The 27,529-nt window shown below is 40.1% G+C and overlaps 3 protein-coding genes across 5 annotated transcripts in view; 2 read left to right on the top strand and 1 right to left on the bottom strand.

Annotated features, from left to right (window-relative positions):
• The window catches only part of LOC5507601 (guanine nucleotide exchange factor subunit RIC1), a 27,899-nt gene extending 10,371 nt beyond the window's left edge, over window positions 1–17,528 (bottom strand). For 2 of the 3 annotated variants that reach the window (XM_048725641.1, XM_048725636.1), the window contains exons 1-27: window positions 17,303–17,528; window positions 16,068–16,175; window positions 15,353–15,432; window positions 14,666–14,764; window positions 14,249–14,391; window positions 13,867–14,000; window positions 13,287–13,378; window positions 12,964–13,052; window positions 12,219–12,372; window positions 12,043–12,091; window positions 11,410–11,473; window positions 10,725–10,780; window positions 10,119–10,304; window positions 9,509–9,547; window positions 8,561–8,671; window positions 7,401–7,490; window positions 6,293–6,461; window positions 5,758–5,868; window positions 5,385–5,503; window positions 5,048–5,176; window positions 4,460–4,556; window positions 4,189–4,313; window positions 3,889–3,935; window positions 3,221–3,345; window positions 2,270–2,412; window positions 1,531–1,665; window positions 588–925 (exon numbers count right to left, since the gene is read on the bottom strand). In XM_048725641.1, coding sequence (XP_048581598.1) covers window positions 588–925; window positions 1,531–1,665; window positions 2,270–2,412; window positions 3,221–3,345; window positions 3,889–3,935; window positions 4,189–4,313; window positions 4,460–4,556; window positions 5,048–5,176; window positions 5,385–5,503; window positions 5,758–5,868; window positions 6,293–6,461; window positions 7,401–7,490; window positions 8,561–8,671; window positions 9,509–9,547; window positions 10,119–10,304; window positions 10,725–10,780; window positions 11,410–11,473; window positions 12,043–12,091; window positions 12,219–12,372; window positions 12,964–13,052; window positions 13,287–13,378; window positions 13,867–14,000; window positions 14,249–14,391; window positions 14,666–14,764; window positions 15,353–15,432; window positions 16,068–16,175; window positions 17,303–17,443 — 3,173 coding nt within the window. In that variant the 5' untranslated portion in view covers window positions 17,444–17,528. Of the gene's footprint in view, window positions 1–587; window positions 926–1,530; window positions 1,666–2,269; window positions 2,413–3,220; window positions 3,346–3,888; window positions 3,936–4,188; window positions 4,314–4,459; window positions 4,557–5,047; window positions 5,177–5,384; window positions 5,504–5,757; window positions 5,869–6,292; window positions 6,462–7,400; window positions 7,491–8,560; window positions 8,672–9,508; window positions 9,548–10,118; window positions 10,305–10,724; window positions 10,781–11,409; window positions 11,474–12,042; window positions 12,092–12,218; window positions 12,373–12,963; window positions 13,053–13,286; window positions 13,379–13,866; window positions 14,001–14,248; window positions 14,392–14,665; window positions 14,765–15,352; window positions 15,433–16,067; window positions 16,176–17,302 lie in introns of those variants that run through there. The other variant, XM_048725645.1, reaches the window with a different exon arrangement.
• Window positions 17,529–17,734: 206 nt separating this feature from the next.
• LOC5507612 (UMP-CMP kinase) lies at window positions 17,735–22,197 on the top strand. The gene is made up of 6 exons (XM_001628173.3): window positions 17,735–17,943; window positions 18,567–18,710; window positions 19,406–19,543; window positions 20,055–20,131; window positions 20,686–20,782; window positions 21,322–22,197. Exons 1-6 carry the CDS (start codon window positions 17,803–17,805, stop codon window positions 21,364–21,366), a joined length of 642 nt encoding a protein of 213 aa, XP_001628223.3. The 5' UTR covers window positions 17,735–17,802; the 3' UTR covers window positions 21,367–22,197.
• A 3,578-nt stretch (window positions 22,198–25,775) lies between these two features.
• Window positions 25,776–27,529, top strand: part of LOC5507602 (xanthine dehydrogenase/oxidase) — a 34,605-nt gene continuing 32,851 nt past the window's right edge. The window contains exons 1-2 of the mRNA XM_048728389.1: window positions 25,776–26,153; window positions 26,906–27,114. Coding sequence (XP_048584346.1) covers window positions 26,137–26,153; window positions 26,906–27,114 — 226 coding nt within the window. The 5' untranslated portion in view covers window positions 25,776–26,136. The remainder of the gene's footprint in view (window positions 26,154–26,905; window positions 27,115–27,529) is intronic.

Consider the following 27,529-nt stretch of genomic DNA (forward strand, 5'->3'; position numbering starts at 1 on the left):
AATCGACTGTGTGACACTTGTTTCGTTTTTAATGGAGCCATTTTCAGGCTAAGCTCGCTAATGAACTGTACTAAAATATTCGTCACACAAGTTGCGATGAGGAGACTTGATAAATAAAGAAGAAAAAATATAGAACGGCATTATTTTTAATATCTAATATTTTAAGATTTCAATATTTCAAACCTAAGGCCTAGTTTAATCGCCGTACTTTCCATGAGCCGTATTCAATGCAAATCAATGCAAATGAGCTAGATGCATTGTTTTGTCTTCATTTGCATGCATTTGCATTGAATACGGCTCATGGAAAGTACGATGTTTGTGCAGGGCCTTACAATCTTTAAATCTTTAAATCATGCTAGCTTGGAGCAAGGCGTTTCGCTGCTTTCGCTGGCTGCTTGAAAAACAAATTGTAGCAGGCTTCCCTTGTCGCCGAAGCGGAGAAAAAGAAGAAAACCACGTCAATTTCATATTAAATCTATATTAATTTTTTTAATTATAATTTTATATCTCCTTTTCGACGACCTTTTTCTTCTTTTACTTCGTTAGTTAAATCGACCGGCAAAATAGAAATGACTAATATAAAATACCTCAAGTCAGCAGAAGAAGTAGAAGTAGCGGACTTCGTTCGCTGTTTATCAGCAATACTGCTCCCCTTGGAAATCGGTGCCTTATCCATTGACGGCGTCCGCATAAGGTAGGTCTTATCTAAAGAGGGTCCCCTCGATAACGTCCCGCGGGATGAGGGCTTTGACCCGCGATTTTGTCCCGTTACGGCATACGGCATGTTCATATCCTCACCGTCGACGGAAGACACAGGGGAGTGGGGTGGGGAATGTAGTGGCTTGACGGACGTGGGGGTCCGCGGTGGTGAGTCGAGTTCACCGTCGCTGATACATCTCAGGAATCGAACCAGGTCTTTGGAGATCTGAGTAGTGTATAGGTTAAAAAGGACAGCCATTTTTAAGCTCCCAGTTTACAAAAGATGACAATCCTTACGCAAATGGCGAAGATTTGGGGGGACGCAATTTAACAAGGCGTCGTAAACATGTTGATGTGATACTGAATCAAAGCTAGAAAATGGTATATCTTCGTTAGTTAGGTTCGAAATATCAACATTGGCATCGTATGACGCCATATTGACCTAAAATCGTCCCAGTATGCTGTTCGCTTACCAACTCAACCAAATCCCCGCGTAATGTAAAAGCCGGTTTACACTTGGCATTTTCGATGCAATATTTTTGTCGCATCTTTCACGGCGATTTTTTCTCTAACGCACAAACCGCGTGTAAACCGGCCATAAGAATGGCGAATAATGGTAACCGGTCTTACTAGTCCATACAAACCTGTACTCTGGAGTGTAGTTTACGTGACATTATAAAAAATTCACCCGACTCATATTTCTAATGGCCTACACCTGCCACTGAAAGCTTTTTCTAGAAGGTCATGGCGACATATGGAAATATATCATTGTGTGGTTAGCGTGTGTTGGAGCAGTAACTTCAAATAATATACAGAACAAGTGTCACCTACTTCCCATCTGCTGAGTTCCAGGGCTTTGTCGAGTAGAATAGTTGCGTGTTGTTTACTGACGGAAGGCTTCTCAAGATTTTGAAGAATAATGAGGTAAGATGCTGCCGTTTCCAGACGTCCTGAAGAGAGGCATTCCTACAGTAAGGAAATAGAGGAAACAATGAAGCTTATAGGTAATTGATGGCGGATGGTGTCAGAAAACATACAACCATCCAAAGTTCGTAAACCAAAAGAGTATGTAAACCCTTTTCGGTTCATCAAGAGCCATGAGCCCACTAGTATATCCGGAATCTAAGGTTGGTTTTTTGTCCCATTACCATTCCCCTCCCCCGCCCTTTCTCAAAACTATTAATAAGGAGGCGGACGTTAACATATTTTTATTTCATTGCGAAGGAGAGTATAACCTATTTTAACTTAAGTGACACCATCGTCACCAGTTCCGGAGGGCAATATAATCTATTATATCAGTCACATCCTCAAAAAAGCTTTAAATACAATACAAGCTTTTACAATTTCGCGTTGTCCGTTTAAAACTATTGGAGATTGTTACGTAATCGAACGGTAGTATACTGTTGACATTTCCGCTTCAATCTCAATATGCCCCCCCCCCCCAATCTTAAGTGGCCTGCAACGGCTCTGATATGGCATATTTAGTGGCCACTGAATCGAGGCTGGCCTCTAAAAAAAGTAATCAAGAGGCGACTACAAGGTGGTAACAGAAGTTGAAGGTCTTTTTCACCTTAAACAGATCCCTAGGATTGCCGACGGCCGAAAACAGATAGCTCCATAGCGCTACTTCAGTTTTCCTGGCACAGTGCACTACAGTTTCAAGATACTGTGGGAACTCCTGGATAAACTCCACAACACGCGGTAAAAGTGCGTCTGAGAAAAAAAAAACACAACAATCTGGTCATCCATGGAATGGTTGTCAACTGGATATTAGTTACCCGTATGTAGTTACCAGGTATGAATTCATGGATATCTGGTATGGAATGTATAGAATGTCAGGGATGAAATGGTAGTTACCTGGTATGGAATGTATAGAATGTCAGGGATGAAATGGTAGTTACCTGGTATGGAATGTATAGAATGTCAGGAATGGAATGGTAGATACCTGGTATGGAATGTATAGAATGTCAGGGATGAAATGGTAGTTACCTGGTATGGAATGTATAGAATGTCAGGGATGAAATGGTAGTTACCTGGTATGGAATGTATAGAATGTCAGGGATGAAATGGTAGTTACCTGGTATGGAATGTATAGAATGTCAGGGATGAAATGGTAGTTACCTGGTCTGGAATGTATAGAATGTCAGGGATGGAATGGTAGTTACCTGGTATGGAATGTATAGAATGTCAGGGATGAAATGGTAGTTACCTGGTATGGAATGAATAGAATGTCAGGGATGAAATGGTAGTTACCTGGTATGGAATGTATAGAATGTCAGGGATGAAATGGTAGTTACCTGGTATGGAATGTATAGAATGTCAGGGATGAAATGGTAGTTACCTGGTATGGAATAGTAGCTACATAGTAATTGAAAAGTAGTTAACCTGGTATAGAATGGCAGTTAACTGGAATAAATAGTAGTTATCAGGTAAGGAATGTTAGTTAATAAGTAAGAATCATCAGTTCCTTGTACCCTTAACCCGTAATGGATTGAATGATTTGGTATGGAATATTATTTACCTGGAATGGGTTCAGAAGCCGTCGCCTCCTCCTCCAGTACCTCATGCAGCATCAGTTCTAGCACGTGAGGGAAGTACGGCAGGTCCGTACATGTATTTGCGATCTTCAAGGCTTGCTGACCCAAACTTCCGGGAAGAAAAGACATTCATGATACCCTTAGCCTGCTAGCCGCCTCTCATTGTGGTTTATTCGGAAATGTTTTATTTTCGAATATTGGGAACCCTGTGCGCCCGCGAAGACCGAGGTGCCCTGGGCCGAGGGTGCAAAGAAATGCACCTCGCTCTTCGCGCGCGCACAGGGTTCCCAATATTCAAAAATAAAACATTTCCGAATAACCCTCAAAGAGAGCCGGCTAGCAGGCTATGATACCCTAAGCCGGTCATGGGCCTTGCAATGGCAAACACATACAAAAGCACACAGCATCTCGCTGTCCAAGTCCTGTTTACTGAACGATAAGCAGTGGGAAATCCTGCTGATTAACTGACAAGGGTAGAGTTTTTCAGCAACAAAATCCTCTCTCACTTCCACGTCCAATGTTCGGTCAAACTCTCCGCTTAGTCTATTTATATCGATAATCCTTGCCACGCAGGCTATCTAGCGAAAACTACATTTTTCCTGTGTTTAGTACATGCGAGTTTCATGAGCAGAGATTCACTTCAGTCTCTTACTTGCGTCGCAAAAGCTGTCGTAGAACATGATGAAGGTATACTTGTGTCTAGAATAGGAATAGAAAAACAGGGGAGTTTTCTTTACAAAGGGTATTATTATTGACTTTTTTAAATAATGCATGCAATTTTTAAATGCCTACAAGCGTTTGGATACTAGGTCTGTGGGGTGGATACAGCGATGTGGATTGGCTGTTTACCACCCTTTTTGAGTAAAAAATACAGAAAGGTATGGGCACATGGCGAGCCCTCCTGGATCTGGATCTGTTCCCTGGGCACTGCACCATTTTAACATGTATATACCGTTCTCTCCAGCGTACAAAACGGGAATGGCTGCGGGCTTAAAGATGCAGGGTTCGGTGATAAGCAATCAAGCGGCATCGGCTCATTAGCGGCGCCAAGGACAACAGCATCTTGGAAAAGAACAGCTGAAAAAGGTATTGGTCAGGGTAAGAGTACGGATGGGGAAAAGAAGAAGACAAATACCTATATCTATTATCTAAAATTGCATCACAAAATGTATTTTATCTTTAATATGTTGCTGGATTTTTTAAAGATTGCCTTTGACTCTTACCCAATGGGTATATATTTAGTTGGAAAGGCAGCATGATCCGCTTTGACAAGAAATTCGGTGGTCTTTGGTCATTGCCCGGAAACAATGGAAGCCAGACCTGGAGAAGAAATAAACTAATCAGGTATACCGATACAGTACTAGCACTATTAATCAACTTGCTCCTATACCGGCTTCAACCGTCCTTGTTTTACCCAGAGCATAAGGGATGGGGTCTTGTATAAGATGACTAGTAAATACAGCAATGTACTGATACCACTTTAATATCAACAGGACAGATAAACGCACTAATTTGTGACAAGAGACATACCTTTGTCGACTCTACTTAGATTTGTATTATCATTTTATTATACTTTGTTTTTGCTTATCATTCAAGAATGATATTTATATTAGTTAACATTTACCTCCACCAACCCTCTATTCCGATGCTGTTAACCAAAAATCATCCTCTTTTTTGAGAATAAAAAATATTAATGTAAGTGTGCGTTTTTCTTAATTGATCGAGTTTCTAACCTATTTCGTTAGATTAGCAACACATGACTATAAATAACTCCGTGAGATCCACAGCATTGTAAGGATATTTCCGCTGACCTTCATTCCTTGAGCACCGCAGCCTAGCCACAGGGCTTCCATCAAGTGCCGTTTGTCTGGGCATGAGGTGGACGAGGTCCAGCAGTTTTCGACACAGGAAGCCAGCACGACTGGTGAGCTAAAGGATACCTGTGGTACAAACAACGCGAGGGCTGGGGCTTATTACATTTATACGAGTTATTGATAAAAGCAGCTCTACGCTATTTCTAAAGTATCACATAATGCAGGAAAAGTTATTTAAAATGTAATATATATATATAAACCCAAAATAAAGCAAAATTGTTTGGCTAGGCAAAGCAGCAAACTTCAACTTGCTACAGGAAAATCAATACCAGACCTTTTTGGACTTTTTCTCCTTGTCAGCTAGGGCTTTATCCTTCTGGAGCATGAGAAGCCAACCTCCGACGTTTGCTATTAGAGCCTCAACTCCGCCCAGACCATCCACGCCATCAACCTCTGAAATAAACACAAATGTGAGATAAAGGAGCAGAATAAGGGGACGGGATCGCGAATAATATTGCACGACCCTTTCAAATATCTCTTGGTCAATTTCTAAGTTCTATCTGCATTCACAACTTGCGGCGTAAGTGACGTGATTTCAAAAGGGTTCACTAATAACTTATGGGTTATCATAATAATGTGACTTCAGACGACCGAGTATACATTTAGGTTACACGAGTAACAAGATGACAGTATGGTTGCACATTTACCTGAGTTACCATGGTAACGTGACGTCAGGGTCAGATGGATGACAGAGAGAGGATGGGGCACGTGGTTGACAAGTGAGAACTCCTGTAACCTAGTCACTTGTATCGATGCAGCTGTATAAAAAGAAGGTCGTTAACAACGGATTAACCTTGTCATAGTCCATAAGGTCATATAGTCCATTAGGTCATATAGTTCATTAGCGTATATTGTAAGTGCAAGAGGCTGGATAGAGAGAAGATTGTTAACAATAAATTGAGCTTGTTATAGTCCATAAGGTCATATAGTCCATTAGGTCATATAGTTCTTTAGCGTATATTGTAATACAGGAGTATTGTATAACTGTATTGGCGCGAGGGAGGTGATATGGAACTCAAGCAATGACGACACGTGCTGGAAACAATGGAAAACTCAAAGAGATACATCATATATGGTACATTTTCATCGTTTTCCTCCAAACTACGATGTGGTGATGAAGCTTTGATGGTCTAGCCAAGACGGGGATATGTGCGCCGTGGATCAAGGCGTACAGGAACTTACAGCTCGGTCCTGTCTGCGACCTCTCCATGGAGTAGAAAAGCACTCGGCAATCTGAGCTGTACACGAGGAGCAAGTCTCGGAACACGTTAACGAGGAAAGCGGGCGCTGCTAGCCTGACATGCGTAGCAAAGGCATTGTCAAGGTTATTGATGCGAGGGTAGAAACGAACCTGGAAGCAAAATTTACGGCACATTTAATCATTCGGACCTTCCCGAAAAGTTGTCATCTAGTCATCTAATTCTTTTTTTTTTTTTTTTTTTTTTTTTTTTGGGGGGGGGGGGGGGGGGGCACAAAACCCCAAAGGGGTCCGATGTATGACCAAAGTTTTTTTCTACTACGGCCGCCGAGTTTAGTAGAGCGTCAATAGTCAAACTCACAGCCTGTTGCTGCCCGATCTAATACTACATCCAATACTGCTAACTTAGTTTTATTTAACTGAGCAATTCCGTAATATATATTATAGTATACACAATTTCTATCTAACCCCTTTCGTAGTATCGTAGTAGAGAAGGAAAAAAAGAATTTTCCATCAAACCCTTACCGTGGTACCATTGTGAAGTTGTGAGTTGAGTCTTACCCATACGCTCTTACATATGAGTTCTTGCAGAGGGTTTGACTATTGACGCTCTACTACGCTACAACGCTACTACGGCCGTAGTAGAAAAACTTTGGTCATATATCCATTACTGTCGAATCCGTTGTATCGCGACGCCACATTTTCAAAACATCGATTTGTTTTGGTTTTCTGTTCCGTCAGTAAAACCATTCTGAGCCAATCAGAGTCTCGCTTTGTGCACTTTCCAGACAGTGTCGCGACATAAAGCCAGGCAACTGCACTAGGCGACACTGTCTGGTTTTCGGGTTTTCGCCCAGAGGATAGCCAGGGAAGTGCACAAAGCGAGACTCTGATTGGCTCAGAATGGTTTTACTGACGGAACAGAAAACCAAAACAAATCGTGTTTTGAAAACGCGGGTCGCGATACAACGTATTCGACAGTAAGTATTTGATAGAAAAACGTTGGACGGGTTAACACCTGACGCACATGTGACTTTCTGATTTGCTGGACATAAAAGAAATGTTGACCTTGACGGCGTAGAGCGCACAAACCTCATCGTTGGTAGAGTTAAAATTATAGCAGGGAACAATTAGAAAATCCTTCCACCATGCAAGCCCACCGCGGCACGTAATGCTTTGCTCCTTGAAACACAAAACATAAATTCAGATGACAGTACAAATTACAAAGATGCAGACAGATACTGTGGAGACAATGGCGAAGAGCACTTCCCAATTTAACTGCTAAAAGAGTTTTTCACCTAATTTAAATAATCGCACAAACATTTGGCAAAAAAATCTAATATAAGGAGAAAAGTACTCTGCTAGCAAAGCAGAGCGCTTTCTTCCTGTCTATCAGTTCGCATATCCGTGTCGCGAGTCTTTTTTTCGCGTTCTCGTTCGCGAAAGAACACACACAACGCGGATTAGTGAACTGATAGAAACAAACAGGAAGAAAGTTCTTCTAGCAGGGTAAAAAGGCTGGCATTCATAGATGCCTCTGTTAGAGACTAGGTACGCGCTAACACTTGGACAATTGAGTGACATCGCGCTTCAGGCAGGTTCACAGATGGGTGAGCAGGTCGAAGGGAGAGGCACGCACCTCCCTTGGCCGCCAAAAAATGTGGGTCATTTCTTATTAAAGGAACGTCAAATAGTATCCTTTAAACATATGATACCCATGTCTGCGCTTGTCCAAGTGTAAACAACCACGCTCTAGGCATTAAGGCCCATGATTGAACAGGGCGTAGAATGTCAGGACGAGAGCATTTCTCAAACGAAGTACTAGAGAAATCAGGGGGAGGGTGGGGGATTTTAGTACTCCCATTCACAGGCAGCCCAAGCTCATTATATGTAATTTGACGGTCAAAATTCAAAATCTTCAAAATTGTGTATTTATGAATAAAATTAATCGCAATAACTCATTTGTGTCGTTTATTACTCGACCGAGTTTGAAGCCATTCGACTGTGATTTCACCGGGTTGCTGCGTTTTCTCCCCCACGCCTTGGGGTTATATATATTTGGGGGAGGGAACTCAGCAACCCGGTAAAATCCCAGTCGAATGGCTTCAAACTCGGTCGAGTAATAAACGGCACAACAAGTGAGTCATCGCGGGTCATTTTATTCATAAATACACAATTTTGAAGATTTTGAATTCAGTGACGCTGCCATCCTTCCTATGCTCGCTGTGACCCTGAGGAGGGTGGGACCCTACCTGTGAGATATTCCCAAATAGCTTCCAGCGGCGGGTGTTGAGGGCATAGTGTGCAACCCCAGCTTTGCCGGCAACCGCTACGTGTATACCAGACTTATCAACAGCAGCATACTGTTGAGCAGCAAGAACCACAATCAACAATACAGTCAAGCAATGGGTATGGGCACATGTATTTACTGTATTTATTGAATTTCCACCAGTTATACTGATGCGGAAGGCACAACAGAGCTAGGCTCCTGGTCTAGTGACCCCTTGAGGGTATTGTTAGAACATAAGCATTGTAAGCACTGTCATTGGGGGTGGTCAATGTCAGAGGGTTTTTTTGCTTCCCCAGTATTTATTTTATATCCCTTCGATCCAGGTTAGTGCAGTGCAGCTTGAAGAGACAAACCTCCAGTTTATTCTTATCCGAAAAGACTGGAAATGCAGGAGAATAACTTTAACTCATTTGTCACAAGGCAGAAATCAAGGAAGGACCACGGGAAAAAAACAGGATTCGAACGTGGGCCACAGCGGTGAGAGACTGGTGCACACTAGGACACCCATGCTTCTTAAATATGTACATATGTACACTTTCAACATAACAAACCAGTTGGCCCCCTTTAAAAACCACACATACATAATACATATTTCAAGATATGTACACTCTCACCCTAACAGGCCAATTGGCTTCCTATAAACACCACACATACATAATAGGGTGATTTAGATCCACGACGCTGGCAAAATGACGCCACATCGCACACGTTTGATTGGGCCACGCTTTTCTTGCCGCCGTCGTATCCTGTTCAGGATGGCATTTCATGCTTTTTCATGTCCTCTTCAGGGCGGGGCACCGGTAAAAATATGCGTGCACACGCAATTGAATGTGCACAAGGCGGCGTCCTCTTGCCGGCGTCATGGATCTAAATCACCCTAATACATATTTCAAGATATGTACACCCTCACCCTAACAGGCCAGTTTGCTTCCAAGTAGCTCATAGGAATCTGTGGACAGACAAAACAAGATTGATGGCCTACAAGATAGACAACGTAATGTAAATAAGGCACACAGTCAAAACAAGATAGATGGCTTACAAAAGAGATTATGTATGCAAGGCGCACAACAATGCTGCCACTGTACGATTTATGGATACAATCCATTGCTTGTGCGATTTATAATAATACAAATCAGACTATACTGTACCTGTATGACAATAAAACAGACTATACTGTACCTGTATGATGATAAAACAGACTATACTGTACCTGTATGATGATAAAACAGACTATACTGTGCCTGTGTAATGATAAAACAGACTATAATGTATCTGGATGACGATAAAACAGACTATACTGTACCTGTATGATGATAAAACAGACTATACTGTATCTGAATGACGATAAAACAGACTATACTGTACCTGGATGACGATAAAACAGACTATACTTTACCTGGATGACGATAAAACAGACTATACTGTACCTGGATGACGATAAAACAGATTATACTGTACCTGTATAATGATAAAAAAGACTATACTGTACCTATATGACAATAAAACAGTCTATACTGTACCTGAATGACGACCCATTGCTTATTGCTGACAAGAGTACTGGGCCCAACTGATGACGTCATCAAAGGGCTGGTGCTACCACCGGTCCCCTGGCAATTGCGGAAATTCTCAGCAGAGTCGCTAACCATGTCCCCAGTATTGAGATACAGACATTCCTCACTTTGCAGAAATAGGTGGTTGTGATTGCTCTAGGAGAAGAAGGAAAATAATAGGACACATATACTCTATTTTCAGAACTATCTGTTATCTGATATAGTCTTTGGCACTTCTTTCAGAGCAGATTTTCTTTAAATTGTTCCGCCCAAAAAATATGCTTGACCTCCATCTTGATTATGTTTAAGTTTTATAATCTTGATTTGAATTAAAAGGCACACCCTGTTTTATCCACATGCAATAACGAGTAAAGAAACAATTTCTTCAAAAGTTTTTTTTTTACTTGGTAGTGCATGCATGGGGGTATAACATATAATGCCAGCAGTGTAGCAAAGCCTGGCTAAATCAGGCTACCGTACATCTCATGCATCATATCACAATGCCACATACCCCCTGGTTCTCCCTGCTATTAAATAGTAATCAAGATTGCTGTCAAACTATAGGGTTTAGATTACCATACACGGGTTGACTGCTAGTGTGCTCTTCACAAACTGCAACTGCATAATATCACCTGGATGAAGTAAGATAACTGAATGAGCTCTGAGGTAAAGAGGATGTGGTATTGTGGTCTTCAAGGTCTGTAGTAATTGGCTTTCCATTGTTATAATGTCCTTGCCACATTCTTAATGCTTGTTTGCTGCTTGTTCTTTTTATCTTGTAACTGTATTATTATTATTTATTATTCTGTTGTGGAAGAGATAATAAACATGTGCAATACAGTTCCCTTAACAAACAGTCATTAAAGCAGTGGCGTGTGCAATACAGTTCCCTTAACAAACAGTCATTATAGCAGTGGCGGGTACAGCGGGGGGGGGGGGGGGGGTGGGATTGGGTGGATATCCACCCCCCTTTTTGAGTAAAAAAAACTGAGAGATGGGGGTACTGTCTATGTGCCTTCCCCTGCTTGACTTTTGAAGCCGTTTATCAGGCCATCATCCACCCCCCATTTGGAAATCCTAGATCCGCCCCTGCATAGAAAGAAGGGAAGCTAGCATGAAGAATCTAATTAATCTCTATGGTTTTACTGGTTAGACAACCACAATAGTTCAAGGTTGGGCAGTTCTTAATAAGTATTAGGATTTTTAAATGTAATAGAGTGTCAGATATGTATAGGATGCTCTTGTTAGCTTTTTTTCATACCAGTGCTTCCATTGTCTTCCTCAGCAGAAACCATGACGAGGTTATAGCCCTCGGCACCCCAAGCCTAATGAGCAACACAAATATCATTCAAAACATGGTCTCCTATCTAAGCAACACAAGTATCATTCACATGGTCTCCTATCTGAGAAACACAAGTATCATTAACATGGTCTCCTATCTGAGCAACACAAGTATCATTAACATGGTCTCCTATCTGAGCAACACAAGTATCATCAACATGGTCTTCTATCTGAGCAACACAAGTATCATTAAAACATGGTCTCCTATCTGAGCAACACAAGTATCGTTAAAACATGGTCTCCTATCTGAGCAACACAAGTATCGTTAACATGTTCTCATATCTGAGCAACACAAGTATCATTAAAACATGGTCTTCTATCTGAGCAACACAAGTATCATTAACATGGGCTCCTATCTGAGCAACACAAGCATCATTAACATGGTCTAGTATCAGAAGGTTGGTGGACTGTAGGTGGATATGACCTTAGGATTTTCAAGCCATATCAGGATAATATCCCAATAAAATCAGGATGGTAGAGTTACAGTACTTGATCTTTTTATGTAAATTGCCAAGGCTGGTAGGCAGTACGTTTGTTTGTATAGTGTTCTCACCATTGATTTCACATGAAAGGGGTTGTGAAGAAATGCTTCCTGGGATTTCCTGTTAAACAAGAAAATTCATAATTGCCAGTAATGCTGCAAACATGTTTATAGATTTTTGGCCAACATATAATCACTAGACTAAGTGCTGCTTAGCATGGCCTAGAACACTAGCCAGAACCTCTCACCCATAATCTCCTCCTAAAGTGCACATGAGTAGAGAGCCAAAGACACTCCAGAGTGCCAGGCCACCATGCGATGCCCAGGACCACGACACGGCTATCGCACTACCATCAGGCGTCCAGGCAAGGCACTGGACACCACCGGTACTATGTATGGCATCTTGCAAGGGTATGGTCAAGGAATTTTGATTTATTTTATACTTTACCCATAAGCATACAAATCGTCTGTGCCCTCCTTCCCCACCCCCCTTCCCCCCAAAAAACATCATTCAGAATAAAGGCTAATGTTTGTGTGTGTATGGTGCACTATTTCTATTGGGGTGCTAATGCGGGTTTTCAAATTTAAAAAAAGGCTTTGAAAATTGGGGTGCAGATTGTATGTGGGTGCCCATTAAAGGCCGGTAAATACGGTATGTCTGGACTAATGTTAGTAAAATTTATGGGTTGGTCTCTTCAAACCTTCTACGAACAGAATGCAACCAACTCTTGCATGGAGACAGTTTTACTACTGGACACATTTTAATTACAGTATCTGACTTTGACTTCTTTTATAATATAAACTTTGCCTTAACATCACTGTAAGTAAAAAAAGAGTTCAATGTATCTACTATTGAGCATGAATTCAATGTAGTCTACATCCACATGTACCTAGAAATGTTTTCCGTGCACTCCTCCCAATCCCTCTAGTTACAGCAAGACAAAAGTCAATTCTGTGACCACCATTCAAGATAAACAGAAATGTAAAGGATACCAGGATAATCTTTGCTAGACAGAAGAAGTTTGTGTGAGAGTATCAGTCCACCAGTGAGGTCATCAAAGCCATAGACATGACTTTCACCACTAGAAAAACAGAACAGAACACCATAAAATACCAGCAAAGCCAGACAGAATAGGCTTTAACTATGATCGTGAAATGACATTAGGCTATAACAAATAGCATAAAAGGACAGTTTACAATAAACTACTAAAGCTAAAACATACTTTCTATTGAAAGCGCAGGCTGCTTACATTATGCATAGCATATCACTGTACATATACAGCATTTTAATGCAATTGTTGGGGGATAAAACTTACTTGGTACATCCAAAAACAATAAGTCGATATCTGTGATTCACAGCACAGCATGTTGCACAGGTTAAATCTTTTGCCCAAACTCCAATCACCTCCTATTAAAAGATATGACACTCAGAAGAACAAGGAAAAGATTGATTATTGTTGCCCCTGGGGGAGATGGGGTAGTGGAAGGGGGGTAATTCAGCCATCATTATTTAGGGGCAGTCTGACAGAGCCCAAATTTTTTTTATAACTATCAAAAAGAAACTTACTAACCCCAAAAAATACCTGAATTTTCTACTACTTCCATATTTAACACTCCCACATTTTACAACTAATGTAATGCTACTGCACATCATTGTGAGTTGATAGATATTCTTCTTAATGCACCATCCTTTTTCATTCTAATGCAGGGAAAGATCTGAACCTATATTTTTCAAAGAAAATTTCAGGCTATATTTTAAATGCAAAAAAAATACAATCTGATTCGAATCATGCTAACATAAAAGTACTCCTGATATAATATCCAAGTACCCCATACTATTGTGGAAATGCTAAATATCAGAGCACCCTCCCTGGAATGTGACAGTGCATTTCGTACTGAAGGTTCAAAGTTAGCAGACTCAGCCGAGAGAAATCCACCCCTCCCATCTGCCAGGACGACAGCAAAGCCTCCAAGAAGAGGGCTGTATTCCATTGCTCTGAAGCACACTCCCTCATGATCCAAAGGGACGGCTGATTATAGGGATAAAAAATAGAAATTAGTAGTGGATTACAATATAAGGAGGCTTATTGATTTGAATTGCTTGACCATGTTTTGGTTTTGCTTGGAAAAAAGAACTTTCACTGCATTATTTCAAACTACAACTGAGAGGTTTTTATAGTCAGTGGTATTAAATTTAACCATGATTATAGTGGATTTGAATATTTATTTGGATAGGATGTTATAATTATAGACACTGAATGGAATAAGCTCTAAATACCTCTTGCACTTTCAAAGTCATTGGTGAATGGTATGGAATGTATAGGTATAGTCTCCTCAGCTTCTATAAGACCGTCCCAAGTAAAGCGTTGGAGGAGTCCGTTCCCGCTACACACAAACAGTTCATCTCTTAGTGGAGAGACACTGAAAGAAAAAAAAATCAATAAGCTTACAAATCTTTTGCTGAAGGTGCAAAGGCAAGAAAGAATAAAAGGGTACCACAAACATTTTGCAATATTTTGAGTCTACTAGAGAGGGGAGGTCACAGTTCCCCCCCCCCCCCCTGTTTCCGGTTAACTATATTGTAGCTGTATTACATGGAAACAACAACAAACAGGGTAGAAGGAGACATTCTTTCTATAGTCAGTAGTTTATGAAAAATGTTAAATGTGCCACATTTATGACTGCCTTTAAATACCTTGTCACTCCACCGGATATTGTTATGATGTTCACTTCAATCAGCTTGATTGCAGGAACACAGTTCTGTCCCCCTTTTAAAGTATGATGGCCATGCCCGCTGAAGTAATCATACACAAAATGATTAGAACGATGGGTTATAAAATGAAGTGCAATCAGATACTGTATGCAAAAAAACAATTAAAAAAAACTTGCTCTAAAAAAATAATTGTGTCATAAGGTGCCGTGTTTTATAAAGAAAATTCAGGTTTTCTAAACCCTATAAGCGATGATACTGTACATGCATTCTAAGAGTACAACTTTATTTAAAATAAGTATATAATATGCATTCTATTGAATATCTATCTAGTCTGTTTACATTTAAAGTCGCATTGTCACCAGTTTACTTCCGGAGGTCCGACGGAAACCTCAACCGTTAAAAGACAAAATAATCTATTAGAATCTGAGATATTTAACAGGCCATCCGCTCTAAATTATAGATCACATCCTCGAAGAAACTTCCAAGAGACACACTGATTTCAATATTTTGAAATATTTTTCGCGTTTTCCGTTAGAAATCATAGGAGATTGCTACGTAATCGACCGGAAGTAAACTGGTGACAATGCGGCTTTAACATAAAACTATATTTTCTTGGTTGAAAATTGGGAAATAACAGATTAAAGTAAATAATATAATCTAGTGTTGCACCTGTATATTTGTGGCATGTTGTACACATATTGGCCATCACTTCTTTGTAACTCTATAAAAACAATCTTTCCTTCTGAGGTCTGTAATAATGATAACGAAAAATTTTCAGGGAGACATGTTTAATTTCATACCAGACACTTGATTTTTACTATATCTTGATAAACCAACCAAGCAGTTTATTCAGGTTCTTATTTATTAACGTCAGCTTACAGAAGCTGCACTCTCTCACTCCGATGCAAAGTATTGAGCCCTGCTTTATAAGAAGTAACTGTAATGGCATCTGCATGCCATGGATAAACCCTTAGTTATTTTTAGTCATCTCATTACATCACCAATCAATGTAACGCTAGCGATCACGTGACCTTAGCTTTATAAACACAGCAAACTTGCCTCTAAGGCTCACAGAAATTCGACTGGTTCACACAGGTTTAAGTTAGCGTCGCCCTAGGCCAAACTTGCTGTAAAGCTTACCAAGTTCGGCCACACGGAGCTGACACTGCTACAGTAACACTGCCCCCCTGGTACAAACATCTGAGGTGGTCAAAATTTTCAAAAAAAGGGAGAGGAGGGACAAGCAAGGATTTAAAAAAAAATTCCCTTATACTTCTTTACATTTTTAAGCAAAATCTCTAAAAATTGGAAGGCCGGCCATATTCAACCCCCTCCTAGATCTGTCCATAAACATACCACTGTGATGTACCATGGTAATACTTACAGTCAAAGCTAGTGCAGATGAGTCAGGTTTCCAAACGAGAGACAAATAAGTCCCAACTTCCCTCAGGGACGCAGGGGATCTTCGGCAAGTGACAATTAGAACTCTTGGCTAAAATAAGAGGACAAATTCAGTTTGCAGGCTTAAAATACACTAGAAATGTGAGAGATACAATAAAAGTTTGTGCTGTGGGAAATAACCTAAAGTAGAACTTCGCATGTGAATTCCTATTTTAGTATCCTACATACATAACTTGGACAGAAATCTTGTGAAATTTAGTAAATATTAAAAAAAACCAAGAGGTGAATACAAAGAATGTATAAAAATTCTAACAAAAATTAGGCTTGTGATGAGGTCCAAAGTCTTGTAAGTTCACAGCTATTGTACTATAGGTACTTTATTTCTGTGGTTGTGAAGAGGACATACCTGTCAACTCTCCCGCATTAGGCGGGAGTCCCAAGATTTTGGACCCCTTCTACTGCTGTCCCGTGTTTTTATCGCTTCCGAAAAATTATTCTATAGAAAATCATCATTTTGCCTATTTTCTATTAAAGTATTTGAAACAATAATTCCCTTGTTAGCGCAATTTATCTAACACCCTCGTGAGATCTATAAGTGGATTTGTTTGCGAGAGCTTTCTATAGGGCAAACACCTGCGAGGTTATACCCACCCCTCCCCCAAAAAATGAATATACCCAACCCCTACCCCAGAAAAATTCTCAAGCCTTGAGATTTTCGGAGTTGACAGGTATGCAGCTATGGCACTATAGGTACTTGATTTCTGTGGTTGTGAAGAGGGTTCTCATAAGTGGAGGGGTTATCTTTTAAAATTTGGACTTCAGCTTTACGTAATAACATATCTCCATTTAACATATCTCCATTTAACATATCTCCATATAACTATCTCCATTTCAAGTATTACATTAAGAAAAGTATTTGACTCAAGGTAATTCATCGAACAGTGAGAAAATAAATAAGAACTCCAATAGGTACAGTAGGCTTAGTCCAGTTCATGTCTCACAGCCTTAAAAAATATCTAAACATTGATTTCACTGGTGGATGCTTATTGGAAGCTCGGCATAAAACCAACATCTCGAAAAGTTAGCAATTTCACAAAGCTAGTAGCAATTTAACAGAGCTGCATTTGCTAACATAAAAATCGCAACTCCAATAATGACAGTAAACACCACAGATCTCTGAAAAGTAAAAATAGCCCGGTTTATGAAAACAGAGCATACCCTGTTGTTCCAAAGGCATACACTATGGCTCGAGATAACTGCCAGCAAGGAGCGGTCCCGGTTGAACTTCAAGCCTAAAAGATCTCCGCATTGTACTCCTTTTGGCGAGAAATATTTGGGCCAGCCAATAGGGAAGTACATTTTAGCGAAAGTTTACATCTTCATTGGAAATGCTTCCAACTCGATCGCCATCTTGTTTTTCTCCCCTAGCCCCCTCTCGGTTGCGAATATTTTGAGCCCACGGTTAAAACTTTAGCGGCTAACATCTCGTCTTTTTTATAATAATAATGAAAAATTTCAATATATATATATTTTATATCGCATAAGTGTGGATTCTCTAGAATGATTTACAAATATATTTTAATATTTCTCAAAAATCGAACCTGAAAGTTGATTTATAGCCTCGTTTTGAAGAGTCTACACTAGTCCCAGCCTCCTTATCAGAACGGCCACGTCGAAGCTTTGGATTCCTAGTAACTTGTTGAAATTCACGTTGTATTATGTTGCATTTGTCCTGCTTCCTGAGCGAAATAACCGTTACTGCAAAAAGACTGATGTCTTCTGCGAGTAAGCCTGTGGTTATATTCGTCTTGGGTGGCCCTGGGGCCGGCAAAGGTACACAGTGCGAGAGAATTGTGAAGGTATACTGCTGCCTAAATCTTCGTGTTCATAAAACTAATGTTGATCCTGATAAATTCCGATGCTGGATCACACGAGTACACTAGTGATAAGATTATAATAATTAAGCTATTTCAGTATATCAGTTAATATTTATTAATATTTATTATTGAAGTTGGTGCTTTTGGATACACACGTTAAGCCTGCTTGTTTGTGTTGACCTTTGATCTTAACGTTGTGTTTCTCTATTTCAAGGTGGTCCTACATTATTTATACATTGATTTCATTAAAAAAATAATTCAACTACAGTTAAAAACTTGACAAAAACTTGTTAAGCGAAACCATAAGACCGTAAGAAATTCAAAAAGAAAGACTCCAACAAACTGTTCAGTATGTGTCTTTTATTGTTAGATAATAATAAAAGTATGATGTGAGTGCTAAAAGCCTTGCTTTTCTTCATCAGTTTTTTTAGGGTAGGGGTTGCTTATAGAAAGGGTGTGCTTTTTTTACAATTTGCTTATTAGGGAGGCACTTATAGGAAGCAGGTGCTTTATTATAAGCTGGGCATTAAAATAAACATTTACAGTATCCATATACCCTTTGTTATGATACAATAAATATGCTGATTTGCTACCACATATTGTAGGAGTATGGATATGTGCACCTCTCTGCGGGTGAGTTACTGAGGGAAGAGAGAAAAAGTGGGTCCAAAGATGGTGACCTGATAGAAAATTGTATGACGGAGGGGAAAATAGTACCTGTAGCCATCACTGTCAGTCTTCTTCAGAAGGTGAGACTGCATAATACTGTATACAGCTAGTTCAAATATAGTTGCACTTGGAGAATCTATGCGTCCTAACCCGCAATGCTTCATCAGTAACAAATAAATAATAAGATAAGCGTAAATAAAAACACGGGTTTAGAAAGCTTTAGCATTGTTGTTTATGTGCCTCCAAAGCTCACACAGCCTTCACAGACCAAGATTCAGTTATCTATTTGTTACCCATGACCCACTGCGGGTTATGATACATTGATTTTCGGATGCAACCTTAATTGAAATAGGCATATTAAAAGGCTACTGTACTTTGATACTATCATTTTAATGAATTTAGAGGTAAGAAAAAATTACTGTATTTTGAGGTCAAGAATCCATGTTTTGATGATAATGTTATTTGGCTCTTTTGAACACTCATTGCCTTCCCAAATGCACAAAAATATTAAAATATAATCTTAGTATTGAACAAGAACACTTATAGACTCCCCTGTACCTTCTGTATTTGTTTAAAGAAGGTTGTTGCTTTAAAAGAAGACCGACAACACAAAAAATGGAGTATTGGTGTCTCAAACAATCAATGTAAATCAAGTTAAACATCTCTAAATGACATACTGTAAAACAGAAAAGATGTCAGATTTATCTTGACTAATTTCTATATTGTGTGATATATGTAAGTAGTCATATTATACGATGGGTGTGGTGTTTTTCAGGCGATGGCAAAGTCAGATGTCCAGAAATTCTTAATTGATGGATTTCCAAGAAATGAGGACAATTTACAGGGATGGGAAAGCCGTATGAATGATAAAGTTGATGTAAAAGCTGTGCTTTTCTTTGAGTGCCCAGAAGATGTGAGTATACATAGTTACATATTTTTCCTGTAAACAATCAATCATATACTGTATGTATCTCTAAAACCTACACTAAGTAGGCCCTCGTTTTTTCTCCAATAGCCTTTTTTCACAATGTTGCACGCGCTTCCAAAATGCCACAGACTAGCAGGCCATAGCTGATCCAAAATTATGCGAACAAAGGGGAATTTGACTATAGTGCCAAAACTCGGCAAAAGAAGCACTCTGGCAATTTTTTTCTGAAATTCCGTCTGTAAAATCCACTTTGTATGCCATTTTAGATCAACTGTGGCCCGCAAGTCTGTGGCATTTTGGGTGCGCACACAACGTCATGAAAACGGTCTGTAAGCACTCCCCCCATTTTGAACGAAATTTTCTTGTTATTACCCCTCCCCCTCTCAGCTCTAAGCCCCTTTCTTCAAGGGAAGAAAGGTTATCAGCCTCAGAGGGTTTATTAGAGCTGTTATAATACTCGTATCCCATCAAGCTTATCAAGTGGTGTGTCTTACAGATCTGCATTGGAAGAATAATGTCAAGAGGGCAATCTAGTGGGAGACCAGATGATAACATTGAAAGTTTGCGAAAAAGGTAATGTTCCATGCAACATATATCAACCCAAGTGAGAGATACAAGAGTTCTCAGCATTGTTCTTTTTTGTTCTTCTGTTAGTTTGGGATCTATCATAATGGCACATGCTGTCTTTGAATGTATGCTACATAAGCATAAGTGCAATTTATCATAAGTCAAAATCGAGGATGACCGCACGCTCCTGGGTCTAGTCCCTGCTGCGGTTTGGACGCCCCCGGTTATTCAGGCCTTGGCACGTTAGCATCCTCTCTGAGAGGTTTGCAAATCTCGCTCAACTCAACACTGGATTCGCGTGTTTTTGCCCCCCCCCCCACCACACCCTTAGGGTAGCATGCAACTAACTAGGTAAGTATATTCCATGGGAAGGTGTGACAGGTACCCCCCTGGGGGCGGGGAGCTGTGGCCCGGAGGCCTGGCTCCTCGGGTGCACTTGGTTAGGCGGTTACCAAGCTATCCGATTCCTGACCCCAAACTTATCAGACGATGAGCTTAATTTATTCAAATATCCAAAATTTATTATAAGGAATTATTATCAAGCCTCATTTTCATTTCAGATTTCATACACATGAAAATTCAACAATGCCAATAATTGAGCATTACAGACGACAAGGACTTGTTAAACCAATATCAGGTGCACCCACTCCTGATGAGGTAAACTATGTTTTTATTTTTCACATATTATTTGTCGATTTTGTTACATTATTATTTGTTTCACCTTTGTTGTTTTGTAAGATATCATAAACCAATGTACTTTGTAGTTGCACTTCACTCTTCAGCTTCCCTTGATAAAAATTTAATGCTATTCACAATATATTGGCACACTGTAATTATTATGTTGTTTGGCAAAGTGACATTAGTTCTCAAGTTCCTAACCAAGTTTGAAACCAATGTATCAAATATTTTGTGTGATTAAAGCGGCAATTGCACAGTTTACTTCCATCGGGCTGACAGAAACCTCAACCAATGAATGACAAAAGACGCTAGTAGAATTTGCACTTTCTAAACAGGCCATCAGCTCTGAATTATCAGTCACATGCTCCCAAAAAAATCGAAACAATTATGAAGTATTTTCAGCATTTTCCGTTAAAAATTATCAGAAATTGTTACGTAATTGACCAGATGTTACCTGGGGATAGTGCTGCTTTAACTGATGATCAATGTTTTGAATCATTTGTGTTGAATTGTTGCAGGTCTTTTTACAAGTCAAGAGAGTATTCGAAAGTTTAGGAGAATAGAATACTTTGGGTATTTACTTCAGCATAGTGTACTGTATTACAATACAAAAGACCTCCATGAATCAATCAGATGTTATCAACATTTGCTACTGTACTGTATGTATTTTCATTTTGTAATTATAGGGTTTCAAGTTTTGCTTATTTTATGTTATTCTCAGTATTTAGAATTATCGATATATACTATATTAAAAATATAGTATATTAACAAAATTATGTTGGCTAGTTCCACAGCTTTGTACAGCAAGGGAACATACTGAAGTTCAATCAAAATATCCAGATAATAAGATAATAATAATAAGTTCTATTTGACAGAGAATAAAACTGAGCTGCTCTTGTGTCAAGTCAAAGACATGTGATATAGAAAGTATCCACTTACATTAGTTGTACTTCCAGGCGCATACCCAGGATTGGCCGAAGGAGGATGCGCAGTCTTAGGTTACATATGGAAAAGGGATAGTATTTGAAAATTTCTTAATAAGAAATGACCCACTTTTGGCCGTCAAGGGGGGTGCTCACGCACCCTGCTCACCCCCTGTGTATGTGCCTAGCTTCCATTTACAATCTGAACAAAAGAATCTATTTGCAGTGATCTAAATAAAATATTGCTCTCTGGTAGTTATTGACAATCTTTATAAAATGCTACAGATGGAAACCCCATTTTATTATTTAGGTATTTTATTTAAACTCAATTTTGACACAAGGCTATGCTTCATAAAAACCCTCCTTACATTTTCATGGTTGTTATTTTTGTTTGATTTGTGTTTAATTGGGCATGAAATAATATCTATTTTAATGTGCGAACTATTTTAATAAAAATTCTAATATGCAGAATGTGTGTTATGAACTTTTGAGTTAAAATATTCCAGATACCAATTACAGGCTTTACTACCCACCCCAATATTTTATGTCTATTTTTAAAGCCGTGGCGGACGCCTCATAATAAGAATAGGTAGTGGTGGCCATCAATTTATTCCTTGAGTGAAAGCTGATGTTAAGTTAAGAAAATTGGTCTTAAATTTGAAGTTTGGCGTTTCAGAGCGCCTTCAAATCTCGCCTTTTTTTGGGAGCATGCGGAACCCCCTAGTGAAGCATTTTTCACCGTATAAGTCCTTTGCACGCCCTGCCTTGTCTGCGAACACAGCAGACAAACAAAAACGTGAAAGAACAATGGCCCGAACCGGGGTGGGAGACTCTCCAGGAGCGGATACAGGGGGGGGGGGGGGGGGGGGTGGGGTGGATCAGAAAACGTTTGAAGAAAATAAATGTCAGGGGACAGGAGTTCTTCTCGTCGTTTTATCCACTCACGAGTCCACACTCTTCGTTCAATGGTAACAGGAGGGTTGTCATCATCTAAAAGCTGCATCAGAATCAGCAACATGCGGCGCCTTCGCATGGTAACTTCGCGTACAGCCATCGTGACTATAATAGACCATCCAATTTTCCTTCCCTATTTATTGCATTGCAACACAATACAATTATCGGTCTCTTTTTTCCAATTGTGTTTATTGCAAATACGAAAACAAGAGAGTATTATTATTTTCTCATTTTTTGCTCGTTGTGATTGGATAAATCGACAGAATCAAGACATTTTGCAGTGTGAAAACTTGGTGTAAACCCGTGTTGCACAAGGAACTCAAACAATGCAACACCTTGCTGCCTCTTGCCCCTGGGACAATAAAGACGTCCCTTTGCGAATGTGTGTGCTTAAATACGTTTTGTCCCCGCTGCAAGCCCCATATTTAAGCGCTGGCTTTATCTCGACTTGTATGTACGGAAAATGATTTGAGTGCGGCTTCATGTCTCCGGGACATGTAATGGTTACCGTTGCGAATGTCTGTACACAATTCGCTGTTGCACATGCAGCGTGCCTCCGATACAGGCGCTGCCGCTACACGTCCCTGGGAAGTATTCCCGCTGCTGTACTTAGCTGTCTGTGTTGGCTGTGCTTTTGTCCCTTCGGCATGTCCCAGGCACATAAGCCTATAAAAGGCTCCTTAGTGGGTGAGTAAAATGGATAGGTGTCCCAGGAACATGCTTATGGCGCAGTTTATTCTGTGTGTACATGTTGTGATTTCGTCCCCGCTTTATGTCCCCGCTATAGATTCCCGCTCTCTGACACGTTTTATGTAGGGAATGAGATTTTAAAACGGCTACATGTTCCGGGGTCATGTAGCTGAAAAATGTCCCCTAGTGTGCGAGCACCTTAAGGGATAGCACTTGGGGCGAATTTTATACCCTAAGGGATAGGACGAGCATATTTAATTTTTTTAGGGAGAGCAGGGGCGGATCCAGGATTTCAAAATAGGATAGACGGCTTATACAGTAATGCACTAGTCATTTGAAAACCCCCACCCCCATGGTCCCGGGGAAGGGTGGGGTTAAGGTTTAGAGCACTTTTGAACGAGAATCTGTCCCGAGGGGGTGGGGGAATTGACAGTTTTTGACTCTAAGACTTATCCCCACCGTGGGGGTTTGGGACAAGTGCATAGTGTCACAAATATCATGTTAGTTTCTGGCTTGAGACTCTTCTGTAGCAAGCAATTCCATGTACAAGCGTGTGGCATGCTGCACGGCGACATGTGCAAAAACGAATATATATATATATAAAAAAATGACAGATGAAGATTATTTATTTTTCCATATTTTTTTTACAACTGTTATCTTCATAGTAATTGGTACAAATGTACTCGCTCAAGTGTACTGGCTTTGAAAAAATAAAAAAAAGCTTATTTCAGATGACTTGTTGTTGGGTAGTTGCCCAAAGTTTGCATCCCAAGGGGTAGGGGCATTTAACTGCTGTTTTGTCCCAAGGGGGTGGGGGCTTTTCTCGGTTTTGTACAGGGTCAAAGTCTAACCCACCACCCTTCCCCGGGACCATGGGGGTGGGGGTTTCAATTGACTAATTTTGCTGACGCGATAAATTCAATTCAGCATGTAGCATTGTTAGATCTGTATGGCCTACCAAGAACCACTGGATCAGTTACTGTATAAGCCGTTTATGGTCATTATCCACCCCCTATTTTGAAATCCTGGATTCACCCCTGCTCTCCCTAAAAAAATTAAATATGCTCGTCCTATCCCTTAGGGTATAAAATTCGCCCCAAGTGCTATCCCTTAGGTTCTTCTGGAAATCTTATATTCCCTTAGGGTGTCCTGGGGCCGGTTCCTGAAAAGCCGATTAGCGCTAACCCAGGGTTAAATTAACCCTAACCCACGATTAAATTTTTACCCCCAGATTAGTTCCGTTCCCAAAACGCTGGTAAGCGCTAAATCTGGGTCAGTTTGGAGGTAAAATCTAACCCTGCTCGCGAGGTGGGTTAACTCGCTAACCCACCGTTTGGTTGGGGTAACACAGGCCCCCCAAACTTTGTAGTAAATTGAAGTTGCCGACAAAAAAAGAAGTCACAAATGTAGGGATCAAATGAACTAACATTTCGCTTTGTTATGGGACCTTCGTTGCGATGCTGACTCGAAAATTGTGCTGGGACAGACAGAAAGTTACATGAAATTTATATTTGAAATAAATCTGTCTCGCTAGTGTTACGCACCAACTCGAATCCTACAAATGACACTTTTTGCATTGGAATGGAGGTAATTACAGTTGATGTAGAGTTGTTTTGGGGCTTCCCTGCGAAAATAACACCACCAAAGGTAAATTTGAGTTGCTCTCTGTTGATCTACTGGGTATCCTCACAGGGAGCTCACCTCTACGGTTTTGAATAAAGTTAGAGTTGTTTTTTAGCTTTGCGTTGTTGTTGATTTAGTGCGTGTGTATCTCTTGTCTACTTTTTCGGCGCCCGGCGCTTTCTGGCGCTCTCTCATTGGTTAGCGTTAGCGGTCTAACGGCCGTCTCGACTGCGAAATGGCTTTCGTGTCACGGCATACCTGGTAAAAAGAGACAACAACAAAAAACAACTCTGACTTTATTCAAACCGTAGAGGTGAGCTCCCTGTGGTATCCTGTGTGAATTTTACTCTTCAAACCAGGGGATTACTTGGCTTTCGGGAACGGTGAGTTATCCTTAGGTTATGCGCTTATCGAGGATTAATTAAGTTAGTCGGCCTTTCAGGAACCGGCCCCAGGAGAATCCGACCCCAAAATAAAGTGTGCTGGTGATACGGCGAGGGGGGCTGTTTCTAGAGGAATTTGTCATAAGTAGTGAGAAGAAGTGTTCAGGCAATAATTAAGCTGGCTCAAGTTTTTGTGCTTAGGGAACCTAAGGAACCGTTAGGAGCAGAATTATGATGCAGAGGAGCTTTATCCAAGGAGGGGTATGCCTGGTGTTACGTAACTCCTGCAAATTACCCCTTCTCCATTAGACCATAAAGCAGTGTTGGCTATTGTCTTTGTTAGATGTTGTTGTTGTTTTGCACTTACTATTTTCTTTAACTTACTTACTCAATTGTTTTTTTTCTATAAAGTTAAAGATGGAATGAAGAATAATTTTTTTTCGAAGGACCGCTTAATATTGCCGTTTCCGAAAGAATTGTCGAACGAGCCCTAAAACCAACAAAGCCGAACGGGGATGGATATTTGCAAGTCTAATACTTAACATATAAAGTACCCAGACCGGTTTACAACTCTTGTTTACAAAACCACCAAGGTCGCATAAACAATTTTGCTATTTGCGCCTTCTTCTCGAACAGCCAGGGGGTATCAGCTAGCAAGACAGCTTTGATCACAGCACTCGAAAGTGGTTAATAAACAGCTAAATCAGACAAAGGTCAAGTTCCGTGTCTCCTGACTCTATCGCAGAGGCCGAGTCAACAAATGGACGTTCAAGCAAAGTGAGTGGATTTGTTGTTGTACCTTTTGCAGTGTCGTAAGACTTGATTGGAAAGAATACTTAAGAATTAATGAACGTTTTGTCTTCTGCTTTTTACATCAAAGAATTTCATAAGAATTTAAAATATGTCAATTTGTTTTTTACGCGAATCTGACCCTGTTAGCATGTTAGTTTATTCACTTTATTGAAGTTTTTTTTAGTGAATCGCCGTCCTTTTTACCATTAAACTGGGTATTCTTTGGTGTTACGGAGAGCTTTGTTTTCGGTGCTCAAGGCTGTTGTACTCTTTTACATTGTCTTGTTCTAAGGTCTTTGTTTTTGGCTTTTGTTCCATTGTGTTTTGGTGCTGGTGCTCCGTAACACCAAGAAACTAAACTCTGATTATATAACCAAATGCACTGCGTTTTTGATTTTTTTTTTTACTTGCCAGGGTACTTCATGAAATGTATATGGTGTTACAACATAATCCCTTTTCTTCAGTATTAACTTAAATTAAAATAGATTGTTGATGGAGTACACTTGAACTTGGAGCAGAGAATATGTTTCACATTTGCTTTTAGTGCAAATCATTGAAGCACCACTTCCATCTTTTAAATACAACCAAAGCACAAGGCTCATAAGCCAGGCTTTGGAGCAGGAGTGTTCGACTACCCTTGCTACCAACCATGCCAAGGAAATGACCATTAGACACTTACCTTTATATTTATAAGTCGGGAACGTCAAAAAATGTGATTATTACTTTTGTCGTTTTAGTGGCCTACTTCTCAATGGGAAGAACAAGAAAGTCTTAGAGGAAAACTTCAATAACGTTGGAAAATGTTCAATATTTAAAGGCAACTCTCCACCCCAAGCAGAGCTTAAGGATCTGACCTTTACTGTGAATGGGGCACAGTATACAGTGCACAACCCTGATGCACACACAAGCCTAAATGAATGGATCCGCAATCAGCCAGGGCTTAAAGGTAATGGTAGTTACCATACCTTCAGGTGTATCTACAGGGGCGGATACAGGGGGGGTGGGTTGGGTGGATATCCACCCCTCCCCTTTTTGAGTAAAAAAATTGAAAAGTCACTTTGTTTGAAGATAATAAATGCCTGAGGGAAGAGGGTTACTGTCCATGTGCCTTCGCCTGCTTGACTTTGCTGACGCGACAAATTCAATTCAGTGTGAAGTATGTAAGATCTATGTAGTGACCTACCAAGAACCACTGGATCAGTTATAAGCCGTCTATCCTGCCATTATCCACCTCCTATTTTGAAATCCAGGATCCACCCCTGATCTTCATACCTCTAGACTATTGCAGCATTGTATACATAAACTAAGATTTTAACTATGAGCCTGCATCGATTCAAAAGGACTGGTTTCCCAAAAAATCA

The sequence above is a fragment of the Nematostella vectensis genome, chromosome 1 (assembly GCF_932526225.1).
Source record: "Nematostella vectensis chromosome 1, jaNemVect1.1, whole genome shotgun sequence".
NCBI classification, from domain to species: Eukaryota; Metazoa; Cnidaria; class Anthozoa; order Actiniaria; family Edwardsiidae; genus Nematostella; species Nematostella vectensis.

What these genes read in the sequence shown, in the direction of transcription:
- LOC5507612 (XM_001628173.3), top strand. Translation starts at nt 17,803, where the DNA reads ATGTTGCATTTGTCCTGCTTCCTGAGCGAAATAACCGTTACTGCAAAA. An exon ending in CTGTCAGTCTTCTTCAGAAG is followed by an intron (nt 18,711 to 19,405) that starts GTGAGACTGCAT and finishes GGTGTTTTTCAG; the next exon opens with GCGATGGCAAAGTCAGATGT. An exon ending in TCTTTGAGTGCCCAGAAGAT is followed by an intron (nt 19,544 to 20,054) that starts GTGAGTATACAT and finishes TGTGTCTTACAG; the next exon opens with ATCTGCATTGGAAGAATAAT.